We start from the raw sequence: 24,825 nt of genomic DNA on the forward strand, positions 1-24,825 counted from the left end.
TAAAATTCTATACTAAATGAAAATTCTAATAAATTAAAAATTACATTAAATTAGTATTCTTTTCAAGAAACAGTTGGGTAAAGAGAAATTTTGTAAAATAAAAATTCTGTCAAATAAAAATTCGCTACTTTAAAAATTCCGTTGAGTAAACATTCGTTGAAAAAAAAATTCTCTATTAAATTCTATTTTGTAAAATAAAAATTTATGTAAAAAATCATTTTTATGGAATAATACACTCCTACCGCTGTGCCAAAAACAAAAAGTTAATCGAAATTTAACAATAGATGGTTTTTTTTTTAAATAATCAGGAGAAAAAATTATATTAATTTTATTCCTCGGAATTTTTTTTCCAATTTTTTTAGACTAGAAAATATTTACACTTTAACGTCAAACAGAAAACTAATTCTTCATTTTAAAGATGCCACTTTTTTGATAATTTTTTTTAATTTTGGAGATACTTTTTTTTTAAATTATACTATTTCATACTTTTCTAAGTCTCTTACTATGCTTCGAAGCCTACTATTTGAATAAATTTGAAAAAATTTGTCCTCACAAAAATAAAGAAAACAAAAGAAAATTATTAGTAATATTTTACATTTTAAAAAAAGAGTTGTAGATACCTATTTTTTTTTTTTTTTTTTGGGGAGAGAAAAAAAATAGAGAATCAATTGTTTCGCCTCTCCTTCCACTAGTTCTAATGATATAGTTTTGCGACCGAGTTTTTCCGCTATACTTTTTTTTTTTTTTTTCTATCAATATTTCCACTTTTGTTTTTAAGCATCCGCGACGAGAATCGTCTCTACATTAACTATTCCTCTCTCTCTCTCTCTCTACTCTCTCGGATGGTGTATATGGCCTCGTCAAGCCATTCTTCCCTTTGAAGCACTTTACTCATCCTTACTAATATATTTCACCTATAGAAAAAAATCTCTCTCTATATAATATATATATATACCTATAGATTAGAATAAAAACTTGGCGATTTTATTTTTGTCCCTCATTGTGAAAAATCGCGAAAATTAAAAATCGTTTTTTAATTTTTTTCGAAATAAAAACATGCATTTCTTTTAAATTTGAAAAAAAACATAAAAAAGTAAAATAAATAATAATAATAATAATAAAATAATAAAATAATAAAATTTATTTTCTCTAATTTAAAAATAGAAGTAAAAAAAAAATTCCAATCTTAACAAAATTTATAATAAATTAATAATTAAAAATAATACTGAGAAAATCAATTATTTTTTAGTGTGTGTGAATTTTTTTTCTACATGAATATTAATTGCCATCGGCTAATAAATTATTTAGAAATTAATTAATTAAAATTATCCAATTTTATTTGAAAAAAAATAACCTAATTAAAATTAATTAATATAAAATTAAATGACAAATAATTAAATGAAATAATAATAAATAAAAAAAAAAATCATAAATAATAATAAAATTAAATAATAATTAATAAATAAAATAAAAAAAAAAAAATTTTATTAATTTTTTTTTTTTTTAAATAATAGGAAACAATATTTTTTCAACTAAAATTAGTTCATTAAAATAAATGTCAAATATTCATATACACAAAGAGAAAAAGATAAAGAAGAGAGAGAGAGAGAGAGGAAAAGGGAAATTTTCATGGAAATTTCAGAGCTTGCGCGCGGTGTTAACCACAGGGGGGTTGAAAAGTCGCGAAAGACGAATCGCGGTGGGGGGTGAAAAGCACGCGGTTCTAGCAATGATCCGTTTCCCGACGACTCGTGACAAACGTCGAACTGTCAGGTAGCACGTTACCAACTTCCGTCTTTATTCTCGGACCCCAAATTTTTTCATATATAAAAATATATATATATAGTATAACTTCCGGCGCTTTTTTCTTTTTAGTATTAAAAAAAAAATTAATCTCCCGACGACATTGTATTTTCACCGTTTAAAAAATTCACGTTATGAAAATTGCTGATTTCTTCATGTAAGTTTTTCTTCTTTAATTTCATTTTTTTTTTCAACAATTTTTAATTATTCTTTTTATTATTTTTGCAAAAAAAACCAAAATTTTTTAAATAAATAAAATTAATTAATTAAATAAAAATAATAAATAGAATTACTGAACAATTGTTTTTTTTTATAATAATTTTATAAAAATAATTTAACTCACGAATTAATAATTTTAATTTTTTAACTAGAAAATTATTTATAATGTTAATTAAATTTTTAAATAAAAAAAATTTTAATTAAAAATTATTTATAATATTAATTAATAAATTTTTTGGTAATTACAATAAATAATAAAAGTTAGTTACTTTATCGAGATTTCCTTTAGCAATTTTGTAAACATTAAAATCGAAATTAAAAACTAATTTTTTTAAGTACAGTGAATTAGGAAAAATTTTTTCTCTAAAATTACTTTCGAAATTATATTTTTTTTTTCAATATAATTTAAAAAAAAATAATAAAATGGTAAATATTAAAAATTTTATTATAAAATAATTTTTTTTTGTTTTTGTTTTTTAATGTCTACAAATAAGTATACATAATAAATAAAAAAAAAAAATAATCGACACCATTCGGAAATATTATCCGTGACCTAATTTTTCACGTGTGTAAAGTGCGTCTCGTGACTATTCAAATAATTGTATTGCGAATAGAAATAAAAAAAAAAAAAAAATAGAATAGAATAATTCTCATTTTCAGTTTGCACTGTTAATTAATTTTTTTCTCTTTGCTTATTAAATAAAAAAAATTCCCAAGGGAAAATTATTTACTTAAAATAATTTTCTTATTATATCATTTTATCTTTTAGAAAATAAAATTTAAAAAGGGTTTATGAACCTCTTTTAAGTACATAAAGGAAAAAGTAAATGTTGTAAAAAATTTAAATTATAAAAAAAAATAATAAAAATTTTTTTTTTTTTTGGGGAAAAAATTGCCAAATTTCTAATTGTTTAAGAATTTTTTTTTACTACTAAAATTAACGAAGCTGAAGTACGCAACTTTTATATAAACGGTTTTTTAAAGAAATAATTTTTTAAAATGAAAAATGCCTATAATTTTTTGACTAAAAAATATTTCCTGTAGTTTTCATTAATCAAGAAATTATAAAAAAAATATTTTTTTGGCAAAAAATTATAGAATTTTTCATTTTAAAAAATTATTTCTTTAAAAAATCGTTTATATAAACGTTGCGTACTTCAGCTTCGTCTAAAATTATATAAAAAAAAAAAAAATTCCCAAATTTCAATATCCTCCACAAAAATTGTTCAAAAAATTTTTTTTTCTGCTAACAAAATTATAAAAAAAAAATTCCCAAACGGATTTAATGAAAAAAAAAGTTTCTAATTTTTTTTTTCGTGTCGTGTCTCTATTTCTCGTAAAAAAAATAAATGTTATCCTGTATAGGTATACGCAAGCATAACATTCACTCAAAACTAATTGCAGAGAGAGAGAGAGAGAGAGAGAGAGAGTTCAAATACTTGTAAGCGTTCAGCTAATGAGAAATCGAGTCGATTTAAATTAAATTTTTTTTCACTTCTCTTTATAAATTCATTAAAAAAGAAAAAAGGAAAACTATATACATTTATATAGAAAAAATAAATTTCATTGAAAATAATTATCGATACAAATTGAAGATTTTTTTTTTTTTTTTTTTTTAATCGATTGAAGATTGTATTTTCGCTAACAGATCAAGGAGAAGCATAAAAATACGTTTTAAAATAATTTTCCATTAAATTTGATAAAATAAAAATTTGGCTAAAAACTCGGCAAAAAAATTAAATTTTAGAAAATTTTCGAAGGGTTAAAGTTAAAATTTTTAAAAATAATTGAATTTCAAAAGATTTTGTTAATTTTCAGACAATAATTACATTTTACAGAACTAAAAATAATTTATAAAATAATTTTAGATAACATTTTTTAAATGTAATTGAATTTTCAAAGATTTACAATTGAGATTTTTGAAATTAATTCAACTTCATGTGATTTTAAATTAAAAATTTTTGATGATTTCACTAAAAAAATTTATTAGAAATTGCGGATAAAAATAGAATAATTTGAAAACCATTTATATGAAATTAAATTAAATTAAATTAAAATTAATTAAATTACAAAAAATATTCGCTTGAAAATTTTAGAAATAATTAAATTTTAGAAGCTTTTACATTCAAATTTTTGAAAATAATTGAATTAATTAATGAATTAATAATTCAATTTTAGTTGATTTTTTATTGAAAATTTTAATAATAATTAATTTTGAATTGAAATTTTGGATAATAATTGAATTTTAGTTGATTTTGAATTATAATTTTAGAAAATAATTGAATTTTATTTGATTTTCAATTGAAAATTTGGGAAATAATTGAATTTTAGTTGATTTTGAATTGAAAATTTTGAAAAGATAATTTTCGATAATTTTTGAAAATAATTGAATTTTAATTGAAATTTTGGATAATAATTCAATTTTAGTTGATTTTTTATTGAAAATTTTGATAATAATTAATTTTGAAATGAAAATTTGGAAAATAATTGAATTTTTATTGATTTTGAATTGAAATTTTTAAAATAATTGAATTTTATTTGATTTTGAATTGATTTATGATTTTGAATTAATTTGGCTAAAAAAACTCGGCAAAAAAATTAAATTTTAGAAAATTTTTTTTTTTATAGTAATTCAGTCAAATAAAAATTCCTAACGAATTAATTTATTTTTTAGATAAAAAGTATGAAAAATGGAAAATAAAAAAAATAATTCACGTTTTCTAAATTTTTTTCTCCCAAACAAGAAAATCATTGTTTTGGTTTTGAATTCATAATCGGAAAATATTTTTTAAGGACTAGGCTACACGTGTTCCTTTTTTTTTATTTTTTTTTTTCGTCACAGTGACCTGAGGCGAAAGCATTGTCTTCAGTGAACACGTTTCTCATATACTTTTATTTACGATTTACGAATGTTGAAAGCACGAAACCTTGTTCGCACCTCGACTCTTTTTTCTTCTTTAACTACTACCACTACTATTACTATTTCTATGGTTTTCAAGTGTAAATAACTCTCTCAATGATGTTTTATATGTGTGTTTATATATAAATATATATATATATCTATATATTCTTCGTCCTTCTTCTTCTTCTTCTCTCCGTTTAGTTGATTTTAACCTCAGAGTATATGTCTCTATTTTCTGAAGTTTACATCGTAAAATAGAGAGGAAATTGCTTTTAACCTCAGGAAGCTGTTCTGTGGTTAAGAGAATGCGAAGAAAGAAAAGAATAAAAAAAAAAAAAAAAGAGAGTGAAAACAGAAATGAAGAAAGCAAATGAGTTAGAGAAGATGAAAAATGACACGCGGAAGATATTTGTATTGAAAGAAAAATTGAACAAATATGTGAGTTGAGAATAAATTAGTCGGAACGTGAAGCAAAAAAAAAAATAGAAATAAGACAAAGAATATTTTTAATAATTTTTTCTTTTTTAATTTTCCACGATTCGATAATTAGATAATTTTGAATAATACGAATTTTTAATTCTTGAATTATTAAATTTTCACCACTTTCATAGCAATAATTGCTAAATTATTGTCTAAAAAAAAATTGAAAGAAAAATTCTGAGGAATAAAATTAACATAATTATTCTCCTGATTATTTAAAAAAAAAAAACTATTGTTAAATTTCGATTAACTTTTTGTTTTTGGCACAACGGTAGGAGTGTATTATTCCATAAAAATGATTTTTCACATAAATTTTTATTTTACAAAAGAGAATTTTTTTTTTTAATCGAATGTTTACTCAACGGAATTTTCAAAGTATCGAATTTTTATTTGACAGAATTTTTATTTTACAAAATTTCTCTTTACCCAAACTGTTTCTTGAAAAGAATTCTAATTTAATGTAATTTTTAATTTATTAGAATTTTCATTTTGTATAGAATTTTAAGTAATTCGAATTTTTAAATCATAGAACTTGGAATTAGCTTATATAAAATATTTAGTATTTTAAAACAATAATTTTAATTAAAAATCTCCAAAAAATTCAATTATTTCTAAAAATCTTAACTCAAACTCTTGCAAAATTCAATTATTTATAAAATTTGTATCTTAAAATTTTTGATTAATTAATAATTTCAATTATTCAAAAATGTAATTAAATAAAACATTTTTTAATTAAATATTCTCTAAAATTTCAATTTCTGTTTGAAACTTTGTTAATAATTTTCAGCAATATTCTAATTTACTAAAATTTTAATTCAAAATCTTCTAATATTCAATTGTTATTAAAAATTTTGATTCAAATTTTTTGTTGAAATAATTATTTCTAATAACTTTAACAGGCCTCGGATTATACGACTTTTTCGACTATTTCCGACTTTTTTTCAAAAATACGACTTTTTTCGACTTATTTTAATAATATACGACTATTTCGACTTTTTTTTACATTTAAAAAAAAAAAAAATTTTTTTTTTTTAAATATGAATTTTTTTAGTATAAAATGCAGACCTTTTTCAGATCTTCTTTATTTTAATTATTTAACAAATTTTTAACTAAAATTCTTCACTAAATTAATTATTTTTAATAATTTTAATGATATTCATCAGAAATTCAATTATTTCAAAATTATTTTTCAATTAAAATTTTTATAAAATTTAACAATTTGTTTATAATTTAAAAAAAATATCAAATAAAATTTCCAAAAAAATTTTAATTCAAAATCATAAATCAATTCAAAATCAAATAAAATTCAATTATTACCCAAAATTTCAATTCAAAATCAATGAAATTTGAATTATTTTCAAAATTTTCAATTCAAAATCAACTTAAATTCAATTATTTTCCAAATTTTCAATTTAAAAACAAATAAAATTCAATTCTTATACAAAATTTCAATTTAAAATCAATTAAAATTCAATTATTTTCCAAATTTTCAATTTAAAATCAAATAAAATTTAATTATTTTCAAAATTTTCAATTCAAAATCAAATAAAATTCAATTCTTACCCAAATTTTCAATTCGAAATTAATTATTATCAAAATTTTCAATCAAAAATCAACTAAAATTCAATTATTTTCCAAAATTTCAATTCAATATTAATTGAAATTCAAGTATTTTCCAAATTTTCAATTTAAAATCAAATAAAATTCAATTATTACCCAAAATTTCAATGCAAAATCAATTAAAATTCAATTATTATCCAAAATTTCAATTCAAAATTAATTATTATCAAAATTTTTAATCAAAAATCAACTAAAATTGAATTATTACCCAAAATTTCAATTATAATTCAATTATTTTCAAAAATTTGAATGTAAAAGCTTCTAAAATTTAATTATTTCTAAAATTATCCAGCGAAAATTTTTTGAAATTTAATTAATTTTAATTTCATTTCATTTCATTTCATAAAAATGGTTTTCAAATTATTCTATTTTTGTCCGCAATTTCTAATAAATTTTTTTAGTGAAATCATCAAAAAATTTTAATTAAAAATCACTTAAAGTTGAATTAATTTCAAAAATCTCAATTGTAAATCTTTGAAAATTCAATTACATTTCAAAAATGTTATCTAAAATTATTTGAGAAATTATTTTTAGTTCTGTAAAATTTAATTATTGTCTGAAAATTAATAAAATCTTTTGAAATTCAATTATTTCTAAAAATTTCAACTTTAACTAATCCAAAAGTATTATTATTTAAAAAAAAAATTTTATTTAAAAATCTGTAAAATATTTTTGTAAAAATAAAAAAAAATCGACTTTTTCGACTTTTTTTGTGCCTTTAAGTCGATCCGAGGCCTATTTAATCAAAATCTTGGCATTTGAATTATTTAAAACATTTCTCAATTCAAAATACTCTAAAATTCAATTATTGTCTGAATTTCGGTTAAATTAGATTAAAAAAAAAAAAAAAAAAAAAAAACAGTTGAGTAAAGAGAAATTTAGTCAAATAAAAATTTACCAAATTAAAAATTCTATTGAGTAAAAGATCGTTTAAAAAGAAATTATATTAAATTCTATTTTGAAATATGAAAATTCGTGTAAAAAATATTTATATAGAGCAATAGTTGACGCGGCCAATAATAAATCATCAACTTGGCAAGCTTTTAGAAATCAAAAAAATTCGCTAAAATTTAAAATTTTTGAATTCTGTAATTTTTAAAATTATTTTTCTGAAAAAAGTAGCATTTAGTGGCTTTTGGACAAAATTAGTAGTAAAAATGAAGTCTTGTTGAAAAATCAATTTTTTTTCTCATGGAAAATGGAGAAAAAATCATTTTTCTCTCGAACTTGAAAATAGTGGGGAAAAAATCATTTTTTTGTTGTCGAAAATTGAAAAAAAAAAAAAAATTGGAAAAAAAGAAATATAATTCTTTTTGACAATGGGAAAATAGAAAAAAAGAAAATTCCTTTTTCTTTTTGATGGTGAAAATTGTACGAAAAAAAATCCCAAGAAAATGGAGAAAAAAATCTTTTCTTTTTTGTGAAGGAAAATGGAAAATAAAGAGGGGAAAAAAAAATTCCCTGGTGCAGAAAATAGAGAAGTATAATTCTTTTTTCATGATGGAAAAGGGTATAGAAAAAATTTCCTTTTTTTTTTTTTGTTAAAAAGGTGAATTTTTTTTTTGAAAATTGAAAAAACAAAAAAGGAAATTTGTCAATTGAAGATAAAGAATGTGTGTCTCTTTGAAATATTGGAAATCAAATTTTGTGGATAATATAGTTATTTGTACCAATTCTTTTTATATATATAAGAATCAAATGCTGGATAAGACTAAAACAAAAAAAAAAAAAGAAAAAAAAAAGAATAAGAAGAAAGGGGGGAGTGAAAGACTGAAGGAGAAAGAGAAAAGGAGATTGCTCTCATCACATGCTGATGCAGCATGCTTGTCCTCAAAGCATCCCACGTCACGGCTTTCAAGTGAACATTGCGCCTCGTTATATCATATTTCCCGATTACATTATGTTACCTATATACACATATTTTCTTCTTATATATATTTTCTTTCTCTCTCTTTCTCTCTTTCTCTTTATCTACTTCCAGTCTTTAGAAAAAGCAAAAGAGGAAATTGCCCCCGCCCCCGTTTGCAAAATTGAGGATGACATTGTTACTTAGATTTTCTACTTTTTTTTCTTACTTTTAATTAACTTATTCTCCATTTTTTAATTTCTTTTTCCATTAATAAATAAATAATTACCTAATAATTAATAAATAATTTAGATAATAAATTCAAAAATCCTTTTGGTTTTTTGTCGTAAAAAATGGAAAATAGTGGTGAAAAAATTTTTTATGGTGGAAAATAAGAGAAAATTTTCTTTTTGTAGTGGAAAATGGAGAAAAATATTTTTTTCTTTGTCAGTGGAAAATAGAGAAAATAGTTTTCTTGTTTATGGTGGGAAAAATTTCCTTTTTGTAGTTGAAAATTGAAAATAGAGAAAAAATTCTTTTTAATGGTGGAAAATAGAGAAAAATTCTTTTTATTTTTCCTGATAGAAAATAATAAGGAAAAATTCTATTTTTGCCATGGAAAATAGTAAGAATAAAAAATTCTTTTTTGTTGTAGAAAATTGAGGAAAAATTCCTTTTCGATTGTAGAAAATTGAGGGAAAAAAATTCTTTGGTGAAAAACGGAATAAAAATTCCTTTTTTTTTTTTGTTAGTAAAAAATAGAAAATGGGAAAAAAATCAGTTTTTTTTTTTGGTGGTGAAAAATGCTTCTATATTCTTTCACACACACATACACACACAAAGCGAGCTTGAAAGTTCGCGCAGGATTGTCGATATGATGAGCGGTATTTCGAATAGTAGAAGTACTTTGGCCCACAGGCAGAGTATACATAATTCACATAACTTCGAAATGCTATCCCTTGCTAAGCAACCTGCAAATTTCAGATTAGGATGTATAATTAACTCTCTCTCTCACTCTCTTCTCACATACATATATAGATGGATATTTTCAAGTTTAACTTCTCGTGTGTGTGGAATTTCTAACGTGACACATGCTAATCAAAATTAGAGGTGAAAAAAAAAAAAATCCAATTTTTTTTTCCAAAATAAAAAAGAAAAAAGAGGAATAAATTATATTTTTAATTATTTACATTGAAATTTGAAAATAATTATTAAATGGAAATTAAAATTTTGAAAATAATTACTAAACGAAAATTAAAATTGAAAAAATAATTAATTATCAATGGAAATTAAAATTTGAAAATAATTACTAAATGAAAATTAAAATTGAAAAAATAATTAACAGGGTGTCTAACAAAGATTGAGAAAAAAATTCCCTGACTTTTCCCTGACTCCTCCCTGACATTTTTTGATTTTTCCCTGACTTTTTAATAACCTTATTTCTGCTTTTTTTTGGACAAAAATATAATTACTGACATATTTAACAATAAATTAATTTCTAATGGTAGTAAAAAATGGTAATAAAAACCATTCATGTTTTTTTAGATTTAAAAATTTTTAAATTCACAAAAAATTTAATTTTTTGTAGAAATTTACAGAAATTTCCCTGACTTTGAATGAAATTTTCTGAAATTCCCTGACATTTCCCTGACTTCCCTGACCGTTAGACACCCTGATTAATTATCAATGGAAATTAAAATTTGAAAATAATTACTAAACGAAAATTAAAATTGAAAATAATTAATTATCAATGGAAATTAAAATTGAAAATAATTAGGTACTAAACGAAAATTAAAATTGAAAATAATTAATTATCAATGGAAATTAAAATTGAAAATAATTAGGTACTAAACGAAAATTAAAATTGAAAATAATTAATTATCAATGGAAATTAAAATTGAAAATAATTAGGTACTAAACGAAAATTAAAATTGAAAATAATTAGGTACTAAACGAAAATGAAAATTGAAAATAATTAATTATCAATGGAAATTAAAATTGAAAATAATTAGGTACTAAACGAAAATGAAAATTGAAAATAATTAATTATCAATGGAAATTAAAATTGAAAATAAATATTTTATAAATAAAGGAATTTTTAATATTTCTCTTATTTTTAATTTTATAAATTTATTATATATAGATTCGCAGGACTTGTACCGTTATGTATTAGCGGCAATCGAAATTTATCATCTCTCAATGGAACGACAAATACAGAGATCATGTCAAAGTCAACAAGAATTTCAAGAGGTATTATCAATGATATCGTTTCAAGAAATATTACCATGGTTTTAGAAAATCTTTTAATGAATTATGAAAATAGCCAACTACCAACACATGGACAAGGTACGAACAAAAGAATATCTCAATATATATATATATATATATATATATATATATATATATATATATATATATATATATATTTTATATTAACGATTTTGTTTATTATAATTAAAAAATTTTAATTATTATTAAAAATTATAATTAAAATTTTTAATTATTATTAAAAATTATAATTAACATTTTTAATTATTATTAAAAATTATAATTATAATTTTTTTTTCAATTTATTTATTAATGGAAAAAGAAATTAAAAAAAAATGGAGAATAATAATATTTTTAGATGAAAAATAGAAGAAAACGAAAAATTTCAATGGTGAAAGATTTCAATTAGAAATTCAAAAAAATAATAATGTTTTTTTTCTCTCTGTGTATATTTATGTAATAAAAATTATTTTTTGCACACGTAACATATGTATACGTTTCTAATTACAACTTGGATTGCTAATTTTGAAATCAAAACTCAATATGCTTAAGAGAGAGAGAGATAGAGAGAGAGATAAGCTTCGTATAATCCAACTGGTAAATTATTTGATGAAATTGTTTGCGCGTTCAACGTTTGATGAAAATCGCGTTCCACCGCTTCACAGAATTCTAATGGCTTCTTTTTGATATATGGAAGGAGCAAAAAAAAAAAAATAATCTCTTTCAAAATTCGAATACTGCGAAACTCTTAATGAATTTTTGCGCGCCTATTGCAAAAAAAAAAAAATAAATTTTTATTTTCTGCCTATTAAAAAAAAAAAATTTATTTACTTATTTGTCCCGTCAATTTAATAAATAAATAAATTTGTACTAAAGGTTACAAATTTGAATTTTTATCGCCTATTTTCAAAAAAAATGTATTTTATTTCATTTTATTTGTACATACCAAAGAATGGAAATTAATTCCTAATTTGCCAAAAAAAAATATTTCTTATTTCGAATTTTTATTTTCTGCGCCTATTTAAAAAAAAAAAAAAAAAATTCGTTCCTAAATTTGAAATTTAGAAATTATTCAAATTTTCAGTTGGCAAAAACAAAAAATTGAAAAAGAAAATAATTGATAACGAAAAATTTAAGTAAATTGAGAAAACAAAATTAAATTCTCAAGGAGAAAGGATTTTTTATTTGAAAAAAAAAATTCATTCCTAAATTTGAAATTTAGAAATTATTCAAATTTTCAGTTGGCAAAAACAAAAAATTGAAAAAAAAATTAATTGATAACGAAAAATTTAAGTAAATTGAGAAAAAAAAAATTAAATTCTCAAGGAGAAAGGATTTTTTATTTGAAAAAAAAAAAAAATTTACTACTTCATAGAGAAAAATGCTTTTGTGTTTTTTTTTTTGTGCTATTATTCGAACATCGCCTTTTTTTCATTTATATATATAGAGAGAGAAAATGAATGGCTCAATACGAACGTTACAAGCAAAAGCCAAGTTGGCTAATGGCCAAAACCGCGAAGAAAACTATTGGTCGCTATCGAATCTCGTTTCATTTTCAAATGCCATACATTTTTTTTTTCCTTTTTTTTCTCGTCGATGATTTAAAAAAACCAAGAGTTTGCTAGTCTCTTTTGTCAAACACGCGCGTGGAACATTCCAAGTTTACTTGCATATATATTATTTTTTAATCTCGCAAAATTTTCTTTCTCTCTACATTTTTTTTTTTTTTTTTTTTTATTATTTTATTTTTTTATATATCAATGAATTATTTATTATTTAATTTATTATTTAATTAATTTAATTATTTATTAATTATTATCTAAAAAAATAGATGCAAATTAACAAATAATAGTACTTTTTTTCTAATAAATTTTATTTGTTTAAAAAAAAAATTTTTATTTTGCATAAAGAAAATAAATAGTAAATAGAACCCCCCCCCTCTTAAAAAAAATGAATCTGTCTTTAAATTGAGGCGCAATGCTTTCATTTACCACCTTGGTTTCGAATTATTTTTTAATTATTATTATAATACTGTACAAATTTCAATATAATGTAAATTTTTCATTTCATCGCGATCCCAATTAGCTTGGAAAAGTGTTTCATTTTTTTATTATTATTATTATTATTATATATAGAGTATTTTACGAGGCTTTTTAAGTTACTTGAATTAAGTCTCGGTTTTCGCTGCGTTTATTATATATTTACAACCGTATTTTTTAAAAAATAATTTTTTGCTCCTTTTTTTTCAGGAATTCCAACAGTTGTACGAACAAATATTCTCATAAGAAGTATGGGTCCAATCTCGGAACTTGATATGGTTAGATTGTCATTTGAATATTATTTCACTTATTTTGTGCAAAAAAAAAGAAAAAAAAAATTTAATTTTAATTTTAATTTTAATTTTGTTTTTCATTAAAAAGAAATTATTTCTAATTATTATTATTCTATTAATTTTGGTTTCTTATTATTATTAATTAATAATTATTAATATTCTATTAATTTTGGTTTCTAATTAATTATTAATTAATTATTAATTAATAATTATTATTATTCTATTAATTCTAGTTTCTAATTATTATTAATTAATAATTATTAATATTCTATTAATTTTGGTTTCTAATTAATTAATTATTAATATTCTATTAGTTCTAATTTCTAATCTTTTTTAGATTAGATTAGATTTTCTATTAATTCTAGTTTCTAATTATTATTAATTAATAATTATTAATATTCTATTAATTCTAATTTCTAATCTTTTTTTCTTTTCTCCTCTTTGTTTCTTTTTTTTTTCTTTTTTTTCTCTCTTTTTGTGTAAATAAAGGATTATTCCATGGACTGTTACTTTCGACAATATTGGCGGGACTCTCGCCTCAGCTTCCTTGGACCGATTAAATCTTTAAGTCTCAGCATTAAGATGCTGGAGAGGATTTGGCGTCCTGACACATACTTTTACAATGGAAAGCATTCTTATGTACACACAATCACAGTGCCAAACAAGTTGCTAAGAATTTCTCAGGATGGCGATATCCTTTATTCCATGAGGTTCGTTCTTTATACTTCTTTTTTTTTTACTATATCTAATATATTTTATAAGCTTTTTTCAATTCTCGGCGAAAAAAAAGCAACGAAAATTTTCAATTTATCCAAATATTCAATTTTTAATTATAATTATTAATTTTCTAATAATATTCTGAATTTAAAAAATAAAAATTCAATTTCTCGAAATATTTACTATAATTTCTTTTATTTAATTGCAATTATTAATATTTACTGATATCAAATATTCTGAGAATGTAAATTAATGAAAAAAGCGATCAAAATATTTAATTTTGATTTTTTTTTTAATTTATTTTAATTATTGTAATTATTAATTTTCTAATAACCAGACAAAAGAATAATAAATTCAATATTCTGAGAGTGTGAAAAAAAAAATTAAATTTATCGAAATATTTGATTTTTAATTTATTTAATTGAAATTATTAATTTTCTGATAACAATTATCAAAAGAATAATAATAATAATAATAATTCAATATTGTTGATTTCACGCGGAAGATATTCGAATATGATTTCAAATTTTCTCTCCTTTATATTATGATATTAAACAGAGGGATTAAATGAAAATTTATGTTATTATAATAATGAAATTAAAATTAATTTAATAGAAATTTGAAGAAAATTTTTCTTATATTCCGAAATTCTTTTTTTTTATTCCAAAATACAATGTTGAAGTTCACAACGTTTATGATCAATGAAATATTTTTTTTTTTTTTTACAAATAATTCTCTGAATTTTTATCTCAAAGATATTTTCTTGTAATTTTTATTGATAAATAATTTATAAAAATTATTTTTTAGATAATTTTATAAAAAATTATTTTTTAAATAATTTTATAAAAAATTATTTTTTACATAATTTTATAAAAAATTATTCTTTAGATAATTTTATAAAAAATTATTTTTTAATCGTTGATGAACTTCAGCACCGTTTTCGAAATAAATTTCTTTTAATTATGAAATGATTAAAATTTTTGAATTTTTCTCCTTCGCGTTCATTTTTTTTTTTCGAATTAAAATTGCTTTGTGTGAATTTTTTTGCCCCCCCCCCCTCCAATGAAGAACACAAATTAAATATACATTTATACACCTCGACTTATGTTTTGATATTACGTCGTACCGGCAATTCTGTAATCCACTTTTCAAGAGGAACGTCTCGCAATGCAGACTGACAATAAAGGCCAAATGTCCAATGGAGTTAAGAAACTTTCCAATGGATCGACAGTCATGCCCATTGATCTTAGGAAGCTGTACGTATAATTTTCTCATCTCTATTATTAGTTGTCAAATTTTCAATTTATTTATGAGAACGGAAAAAGTTTTATTAAAATATTTTTTTTTTTTTCAAAATTTAATTCTTTTTTTTTTTTTTTTTTAATGCAAACAATAATATTCCCACAAAAATAATAAAGTGGAATTTTCAATTTTTAAAGAATTTTATTAAATATCAAATTATTTTTTAGGCAAATTTATCCGAATTCTAAATTAATTGACGAAATTTTCTTTTTTACACGAATTTTTTTACAAAATTTCTAGCTACTGAATTTTTTATTTCACAGAATTTCTACACAAATTTTTGAATTTTTATTTTAAAGAATTTTATTAGAAATAATAATTTTTTTTTTTCACAATTTTCAAATAGGGTCAACCGGGGTAAATCCGAACGCTTTTAGTAAGTTTCAACAATAACATAAGTTTTTTCTTTAAAAAAAAAATACTTCCGGTATTCTGGTGCATGAAGTTGTTACTTTACTTCCATAGAACAATTTTATGGGGTAGAAAAAATTTTTGATAAATTACAATCGCAGGAAACTTAGCGTTCGGATTTACCCCCCGTTCGGATTTACCCCGACTGACCCTATTAAAATTAAAATTATTAATTTTATTAGAAATAATTATTTATTTTTTTTTTTTTAACGAATTTCACAATTTTCAAATTAAAATTTGATGGGTTTTCTTTTTTTTAATGAATTTTTATATAAAAAAATTTTTAGCGAATTTTGTGATTTGAATTGAATGGAGAATTCTATTAAAATTAAAATTCTCTTAAACAAAATTTCATGTAAATTAAATGATGATAAAATGAAAATTCTTGCAAAAATTCGTATATAAAAAGAAAATAATTGTATTAAGAAAACAATAAATTGAAAATTTACATCGAAAATTGAAAATTCGTTTAAAATATAAATTAATAAAATAAAATTCTAATTAATTATTATTGTGGCATAATTATGCGCTTCGTTTCTTTTTTTTAAATCCCCAAGAGATGGTAAAGTTTCTAAATCAACAGCTGTTCTTATTATAATCTTATGAAGGCAATTTACCCTTTTGACTAATTTCTTTGGCGAGAACAAATTTTCTCTCTCTCTCTTTCTCTCTTTCTGATTGTCCTCATTATGTCGAGATTTTAATGTCAAATTAAGATTTTGAAAATGTCATATTACGAATAATAATAAGAGGCTAAAGAAAGTTTCTTAAGCGCGCGAAACTTGTGATATATAATATTAGCATTTTGTCTACATTTGAACATATTTCATCTCATTTTGGATTATTCGTTATGTATGCAAACATCTACATTTCGTCAAGCTATACATATATAGAGGGCAAATATATATATGTCTCTGCAACATGAACAAACTTTATGTTTCATTTCATTTTACCTATTTTCCTACTTTCATCTCTCTTTGCCGCTCTCCATCAGAGATGAGGCTCAGAGAATTTAATTTTGTTTTATTTCAATATATACGTTTATACCATCTATTTGTATATTTAACATTGTAAAATTGAATTTTTTTTTTTTTTTTTTTACTGTCTCCGGTAATTTTTTTTCTCTCTCTCTTTTTTTTATGAAATGTGGAAAGAAATACAATTTTTAAATAAACAATTGAATTTTTTTGTATTCAAATAGCTGCGACATATGTTCACATAAAAATAGGTTTTATAATCCTCCAATTTTGAAATTTTATATCTGTCTTCGATATACGTATAATGAAACTTTAAATAAAAAAGACTGTAAAAAATGAAACTATTCATTGTAGATAAATATTTACAGTTCCATTTGTTCTGAGTCTTTTTTTATTTATTGAATTTTTTTTTTTCTAATTTCAATTTACGGCGAAAACAATTTTTCGACAAAATTGTTGAAATTTTCAAAAATTGTTCAAAAATTTCATTTTTCTAGATATTTTTGAAATAATTTTCAGTAATATGTAATTTTCTCCAAAATTTTTAATATCTAACAATATTATTTTTTCTATTCAATTTTTTTAAATTGTAAAATTTTTCCCCGACTTTTCCTATTACCCTCGGACTGATTTATATTCCAAAAAAAGTCAATTTTTTTTTGTATTTTAACAAAATTTAATTGCTCAATGAATATTTTACTTTAAATAACTAATATTTTATTAGTTATTAAATTCATTTTATTAATTCCGTAATGAGAATAATTCTATAAAAAAAAAAAATTAACAAGAAAATTTATTGCGAATATTTTAGAATCAAACTAATTTGTAAGACAAATTTTCACAAATTTTATTTAAGTAGAACATATTTCGCAAAAAAAAAAATTCTTAAACTTCCATTTTTATAATTTTTTCAAGTCTCCGATTAAAGCAATTTATTCGAATTACGAATTTTTTCATAGTTTTTAGTTTTGAAGGTCAAAAGAATTTTTAGGCAATACTTAATCAAATTTTACCGATTATTAAATAAAAAAATTTTTTTTTTAAATAATAATTTTGGAAGAGTTAAATTTGAAATTTCTGATAATAATTGAATTTCAATTAATATTGAATTGAAATTTTGGAAAATAATTGAATTTTAGTTGATTTTAAATTGAAAACTTTGAAAATAGGTTAAAATTCAATTGAAATTTGGTAAAATAATTAAATTTAGTTGATTTTGAATAAATAATTTTGAAAATAATTGTATTTCTATTTAATTTTTTGAAAATAATTGAATTTTATTTCCAATTGATTTCAAATTTAAATTTTTGAAAATAATTGAATTTGAATTGATATTCAATTGAAATTTTGGATAATAATTGAATTTTGGTTGATTTTAAATTGAAAACTTTGAAAATAAATGAAATTCAATTGAAATTTTGGAAAATAATTAAATTTTAGTTGATTTTGAATTGAAAATTTTGAAAATAATTGAATTTCAAAATATTGTGTTAAATTTCAAAACAATAATTAAGAGAAATTTTTAGTGACTTTTGTTGATGAAGAATTTATTAGAAATCACATAAAAAAAAATTGAATTCCAAAAGTTTGTAATTGAAAAATGCTTTCAGATAATTGAATTTTCGAAAAATATTATAAAAATCATTAAAAAATAATTTAAATTTTTGCAAATAATTCAATTTCAAGTGATTTTGAATTAAAAATTTTTGATAATTTTTTTTTTTTTTTTTTAATTTTAAACAATTATTACAAATACAATTTATTTCTTTGTATATCCAATAGGATTTTGTTTAAACAATTATTAAATTTCATGAAAATTTGAATTTATAAAGAATTTCATTAAAATTATTAAAAATAATTAATTTAGTGAAGAATTTTAGTTTTAAAATTTGTTTAATAATTGAAATAAAGAAAATCTGAAGAAGATCTGCATTTTATACAAAAAAAAAAAACGTTTTTTATTTGAAAATTTTGTAAAAAAAAAATTGATAAAGTCGCATTTTATTAAAATAATACGAAAAAAGTCGGAAAAAATTATATAATCCGAGGCCTGCTATTATATAGACGAGAGAGAGAGAGAAAAAAAAACTGTTTTTCCTTATTTTTCACGTACGATAATTGTGAAAAATTAAAATTGTATCAATATGAAAAAAAAAATCTTTAAATGAAATTTTTCGATTCTTACCTTTTTTTTTTGATATAAAAATATTCTGTTATCAGACGCCCACACATCTGGCCAATTGGTTTACGAATGGCAAGAAGGATTGTCGGTCAAATTTTCCCCCGGGATGACATTATCCCAATTCGATTTGATGGGATCTCCTTATCGAAATTTCACCTTTGTTCGTCGCGATGGTGAATTTTCAGTTCTACAAGTTTCCTTCAATCTTCAACGACACACTGGCTATTTTCTCATTCAGGTAAAGATGAAAAAAAATCTTTCTCCTCTCTCTCTCTAAAAAAGTGAATACAATGTATTTTTTCGATTTTTAATAATACGCTTAAAATTAAAATTAAAAAAAAAGTAAATATATATTTTTCAATTTTTAATTTAAAAGTAAAAAAAAATTAATTTTTCTTTTCACCAATAGAAAAGTATTTTCGATTTTGAATAATTAAAATTAAAATTATTATCGAAATTAATAGAACTTTTTATAACCAATATAATAAATAATAGAATTTTAAGTAAACAAAAAATTTATTTTTTTTAAAAAATTTGATCAGTTTTCTAAAAAAAAAATGACGAATTAAAATATTTTATTTAGGTGTACGTTCCTTGTGTTTTAATTGTCGTTCTAAGCTGGGTTTCATTTTGGATTCATCGAGAAGCCACCAGCGATCGAGTTGGCTTAGGTAATTAAAATTTGCCTCTGAGTAAAAAAAAAAAAAATATATAAAATTATTTAACGAGCAAAAAAAAGCCCCAACTGGCCTAGTTTTGTGCCAGTTAAAACTTTTTGAAACTTTTCTCTCTCACTCTCTCTAAATTAAAATAATCAATTAAGTCGCACTCTCCTTGGACTTGGAATTTTCCACCATATATAATTATATATTTTGTTTAATAAGGGGAAATTTATGTTAATTAAATACAGGAATTACAACGGTCCTCACACTTTCAACGATAAGTCTCGATTCAAGAACAGATCTTCCAAAAGTTAAATATGCCACCGCATTGGATTGGTTTCTTTTGATGAGTTTCTTTTACTGTATTGCAACACTTTTGGAATTTGCCGGTGTTCATTATTTTACAAAGGTAAATTTAATTTCAAAAAAAAAAAAATAAATTCTTTTCTAAATTGCAAATTTTTCTAAATTTTTTCTAAATTTTTGTCAATTTTTCAAAAGGTGAAAAATTTTTGATTCTAAAAAAAAAATGGAAGAAAAATTGTAAATAATAAATTAAAATAACAAAAAGATTTAGTTTTGTTGAGAATAAATTTTTTTTTCTATTTCCTGCATTTTTGATATCGTCTCTGATTTGGCAATTAATTTGTAATTAGAATATCTGGAGATTCAAATGAGATATTTGATTGCTGATTTAACTAATATTATATATATATAGTTTCTCATATATATATACGAAAGGAGAAGATTAATTAACTTTGTAAATAGGTTGGCAGTGGCGAATTTCCAGTAGATGAAGAAGAGTGGGAGGATTGGGAGAACGCAACCAATGGGGATTTCGAGGGTGATACATTTTGTACAATCTCAGCGTGCAGTCCACAAGCCGTTCATCCTGAAAGTAATGCAACGAGGAGACGAAATTCGTTACTCTGTACAATTTACAATGTAAGCATATAACACGCAACAAATTTGTTGTAAATTTAGCCCCTCCAGCAGAAAATTCGAAACAAAAAAATAAAAAAAAATTGTTCAAGCGCAATTTAATTTTTGTTGGCGAGTTCAATTTCTTGTGGACCATTAAGATTTATATCACGCATTTTTTTTTTTTTTTTCTTTTTTGCTGATTCAATTTAAGCAACATTAGTCGTGAATTTCGTTTGGTGAATTGATAAAATCTAAAATAATAGAAAATAAATTATTTAAATAAATAAAATACCTGAAACAATAAAATAAATTATAAATAAAATAGTTGAAAAAATAGAATAAATTGTAAATAAAATAGCTGGAAAAATAAAATAAATTAATAGAAAATAAATAGAAAATAATAGAAAATAAATTATTTAAATAAATAAAATACCTGAAACAATAAAATAAATTATAAATACATAAATAAAATAGTTGAAAAAATAAAATAAATTATAAATAAAATAGCTGGAAAAATAAAATAAATTAATAGAAAATAATAGAAAATAAATTATTTAAATAAATAAAATACCTGAAACAATAAAATAAATTATAAATAAATAAAATAGTTGAAAAAATAAAATAAATTATAAATAAAATAGTTGAAAAAATAAAATAAGTTATAAATAAAATAGATGGAAAAATAAAATAAATTATAAATAAATAAAATACCTAAAATACCTTAAATATACTTAAAATAAATAATAAAATAATAATAAAACTGTAATCATTATTAAAAACCGGAGAAAGTAAATTTTTTCCAAAATGGGACAATAATTTTAATTATAAATTATAAATTTGCATTTTTTTTTTTCTTAATTTTCAAAAACTTTGAAATTTTTCAAAATAATACAATTGAAAAATCCAAAAATAGGTTTTCTAATTCAAAAATACTATTTCTGAACAAAAATTTGTATTTACTTTAGAAATTATTATTTTTTAAAAACAAAATTTCATTCTTAATTGTGTTCGTTTTTATCATAGAAAGAATCAATTGTTACGATTTTCGAAAACTTGAAATATGTTTTAAAATAATTCCATTTTAAAAATTTTAAATAATTATTGTTTCAATTAAGAAATATTTTTTGGCAAAATTTGTTTTTCAATTAAACTATTTAAAATATTTTTCAAAATAATTCAATTTTAAAATTCCAAAAATAATTTTTTAACTCTTGAAATAATCAAAAATTAAAAAAAAAAAAATTCAAATACAATATATTGAAAGCGGATTTAAAAAAAATAAATTGTTGAATATTTTTTACGTATTAAAAAACCTTTTTTTTTATTCAAAAAAATATTTAAAAATTAAAAATAATTTTTCAAAAACAATTGAAAGCGGATTTTAAAAAGAAATAATTGTTGAATATATTTTTTTATTAAAAAACCTATTTTTGGAGTTTAAAATTGAAGTAAAAAAATTTGAATTACAGCAAAAATTAGTACAAAAATCATGGATTCTTTTTATCATTGCATTTTATTGGTTGTCCATATTATTCTCAAGAAAGAACTGCATATATTTGTCCACTTCACTAAATAATGAAAATAATTATAAAAACCCCTTTTCTGAATGTTTTAGAATTTCCACAAATTATTATTATTATTATTATTATAATTATTGTATTGGCTTATTAGCCACATAACAAATAAATATATATATATATATATATATATTAAAAAATAATAACAATAATTTAATACTCGTAATTATTTAATAATAATAATTTAATAATAATAATAATAAAAACGTAATTATCGAAAATTTGTTCACACAGGATTCTGCGACTTTTGGAATTCAATCGACTCCTGTTTATAGCAGTAAACCATCAACAATGGAAAGACAAACACAAACCGAAACACGTTTACCTAAATGGAAACAATTTCTCTATTGTCTTGCAGGGGATGATGCATTCAGGTATTGTATAAATATAAATTTATTTATACAACAATTTTATTATATATAATTATTATATACATACATATATATATATATATAAAATAATCAAGAGAAAAAGATAAATTTTTATTATAGATAGACAAATAAATATTTATTTCAAATAAATTTTACTTTTGTTTTCAAATAAAAAATTTTTATTTCCACTCAATAAAAATTTAATTTGCGCTAAAAATTAATTTTTTTTTTTATTTGACAATAAATTAAAAATAAATAAATTATTCAAAATTTCTACAAAAAATATATTTTAATTTTATTAAAAATAAATTTATAATTATTTATAATTATTTATATTATATTAATTATTTATTTTATTATTTTTTTTATAATTTATTTTATCTAAAAAATTTATAAAATTTAATTCCTCAATTATAAATTACTATACTATTAAGAAAAAAATATATTTGGCCGAATTTAAAGGGTCGACGGAAATCTCACACGTAATTTCCGATCATATACAAAAGTTAATTTTTTCCATAAAATTTGTATTTTAATTTAAAAAATTTTTTTTGTTTTTAATAATTAAATTAATATGTTAAGAATTTTGAATTTTTTTGTTTTTTTCGAATTTTAGACGTCGAAGGCAAAGAGAAGCGGTTGGTGGAATTCGAAAACATGGAAAAAGAATTGAAAGGCATATAAATAGCGTTTCTCATATTGATAGGGTTGCACGTGTGATATTTCCAACGTCTTTTGGTCTTTTGAATGTTTGTTATTGGGTCGTTTATGTGACCTACCAAGATGAATTCAAGTGGCAAGATCCACCGATTGGATCAATGTGATTCTTGTGTGTTGCAAGTTCATTCATTCGAATTTTCAAATAAAGTTGTAGATAACAAAAAAAAAGAATTTTTTTTAATCCCGTCTCAACATTTTTTACATTTTTAAAAAATTTTAAAATTACAATTACTATTATAAATTATTATAATTATAATAATAATAATTATTATTATTATTCTATTATTATTTTGTACAAATATTATTATTATTATATTCAATAATAATTATAAATTAATTCTACGAAACAAATTCAATAATTACAATCGAAATAATTATAGGTTATTCTATAAACTTTCGATAAAAAAAAATAATAAATACACTTGATTATTAAAACAGAAAAAGAAATTCAAATACCGAAAAAATGACGCACTTTAAAAAAAAGAATTGCAGAAAAAAATAAGGTTATGGCAACCACATGCTAAAAAAAGCTCATAAAACTTTGACATTTTTACTAACCTTATGATTGTATACAACGTTTCAATTATATTAAATTCATCCATCACTTTATTATAAATAAACTATTTTCACAGAATTATATATTACGACAAAACTTTATACACATTTTTTTTTTCAAGCACTGAACTTGCAAGTTTCAACTAATAAAATTACTTTCTTCCTTCCGCAAGGAATTCTGCACTTCCGCCAAATTCAAATTTCAAAACCGTTCACTTTTCCGCCGACAGATGGCATACTAAATTCAAAATTAGGCGGCAAATTTATATACCGCAGGAATAATAATTGCATAAATATAAAATTTTTAATTTCTTTCTTTCTTTTTTGTTTGAATTTTCAATTTATAAATTGAATAAATAAATTAATAATAATAATAATTATTATTATTTAGAGCGGTCGGTAAAACAGGGAATTTATAAAAAAAAAAAAAAGAAATGGCTGTCAAATGACTTCGACGATATTTTTGTTTTTGAATGGAAGGCTTGTTATTTTTTTTCCTAAATTCGGAAGTTTTTTTTTTATAATCCTCTTTTGTAAAGTGTCACGACTATTAGAAAATTTGTGTGTGAATATAATAATAAGTCATAACACTTATATACAGGTAACTATCAAAATGCGCCAAAGGCAGTTTGCGCCAAACGGCGTTTGACCCAATATGCTATAGTTAGTGTCATTCTCGATGGTGAATGAGAAATCTGTAAAAATGATAAAAGTGAAGGTCTGAGAAGCCCGCGAGATGTCTATAGTATCACAGTTTGTGTATTATTACAAATAGACATTGGCGTGGAGATTTAGGGAATGCAGAAAATAAAGTGAAATAGTTTTCTTCGCGGAAATAGTGAACGTGATGTTTTTATAAATAAGTAAATTGCTTATTTGATTAATTAATCAATTAATATTATGAATTAATTAATGAATTAATATTATGAATTAATTAATTAATATTATCAATTGATG

The 24,825-nt window shown here is 21.2% G+C and overlaps 1 protein-coding gene across 3 annotated transcripts; it reads left to right on the forward strand.

Moving 5' to 3' along the window:
* Positions 1–1,699: 1,699 nt before the first annotated feature.
* Positions 1,700–23,484, forward strand: LOC127281379 (gamma-aminobutyric acid receptor alpha-like). 3 transcript variants are annotated; one of them, XM_051305069.1, is made up of 11 exons: positions 1,700–1,960; positions 11,014–11,216; positions 13,388–13,455; positions 13,960–14,180; positions 15,361–15,443; positions 19,098–19,297; positions 19,643–19,730; positions 19,970–20,130; positions 20,490–20,666; positions 22,457–22,596; positions 23,210–23,484. In XM_051305069.1, the coding sequence occupies exons 1-11, from the start codon at positions 1,938–1,940 to the stop codon at positions 23,415–23,417; spliced, it is 1,572 nt and encodes a 523-aa protein (XP_051161026.1). In that variant the 5' UTR covers positions 1,700–1,937; the 3' UTR covers positions 23,418–23,484. The 3 variants fall into 3 exon arrangements, with proteins under 3 accessions (XP_051161026.1, XP_051161027.1, XP_051161028.1); XM_051305070.1 differs by having other exon boundaries at positions 11,022–11,216; XM_051305071.1 differs by lacking the exon at positions 11,014–11,216 and having other exon boundaries at positions 1,702–1,960.
* Positions 23,485–24,825: the final 1,341 nt, after the last annotated feature.

Source organism: Leptopilina boulardi, unplaced genomic scaffold, assembly GCF_019393585.1.
Source record: "Leptopilina boulardi isolate dan_hultmark-lab unplaced genomic scaffold, ZJU_Lbou_2.1 LbouV2_266, whole genome shotgun sequence".
NCBI lineage: Eukaryota > Metazoa > Arthropoda > Insecta > Hymenoptera > Figitidae > Leptopilina > Leptopilina boulardi.

Coding starts and splice junctions, on each gene's coding strand:
- LOC127281379 (XM_051305069.1), top strand. CDS start 1,938: ATGAAAATTGCTGATTTCTTCAT. Junction 14,181..15,360: donor GATATCCTTTATTCCATGAG/GTTCGTTCTTTA, acceptor CTCGCAATGCAG/ACTGACAATAAAGGCCAAAT. Junction 15,444..19,097: donor CCCATTGATCTTAGGAAGCT/GTACGTATAATT, acceptor TTCTGTTATCAG/ACGCCCACACATCTGGCCAA.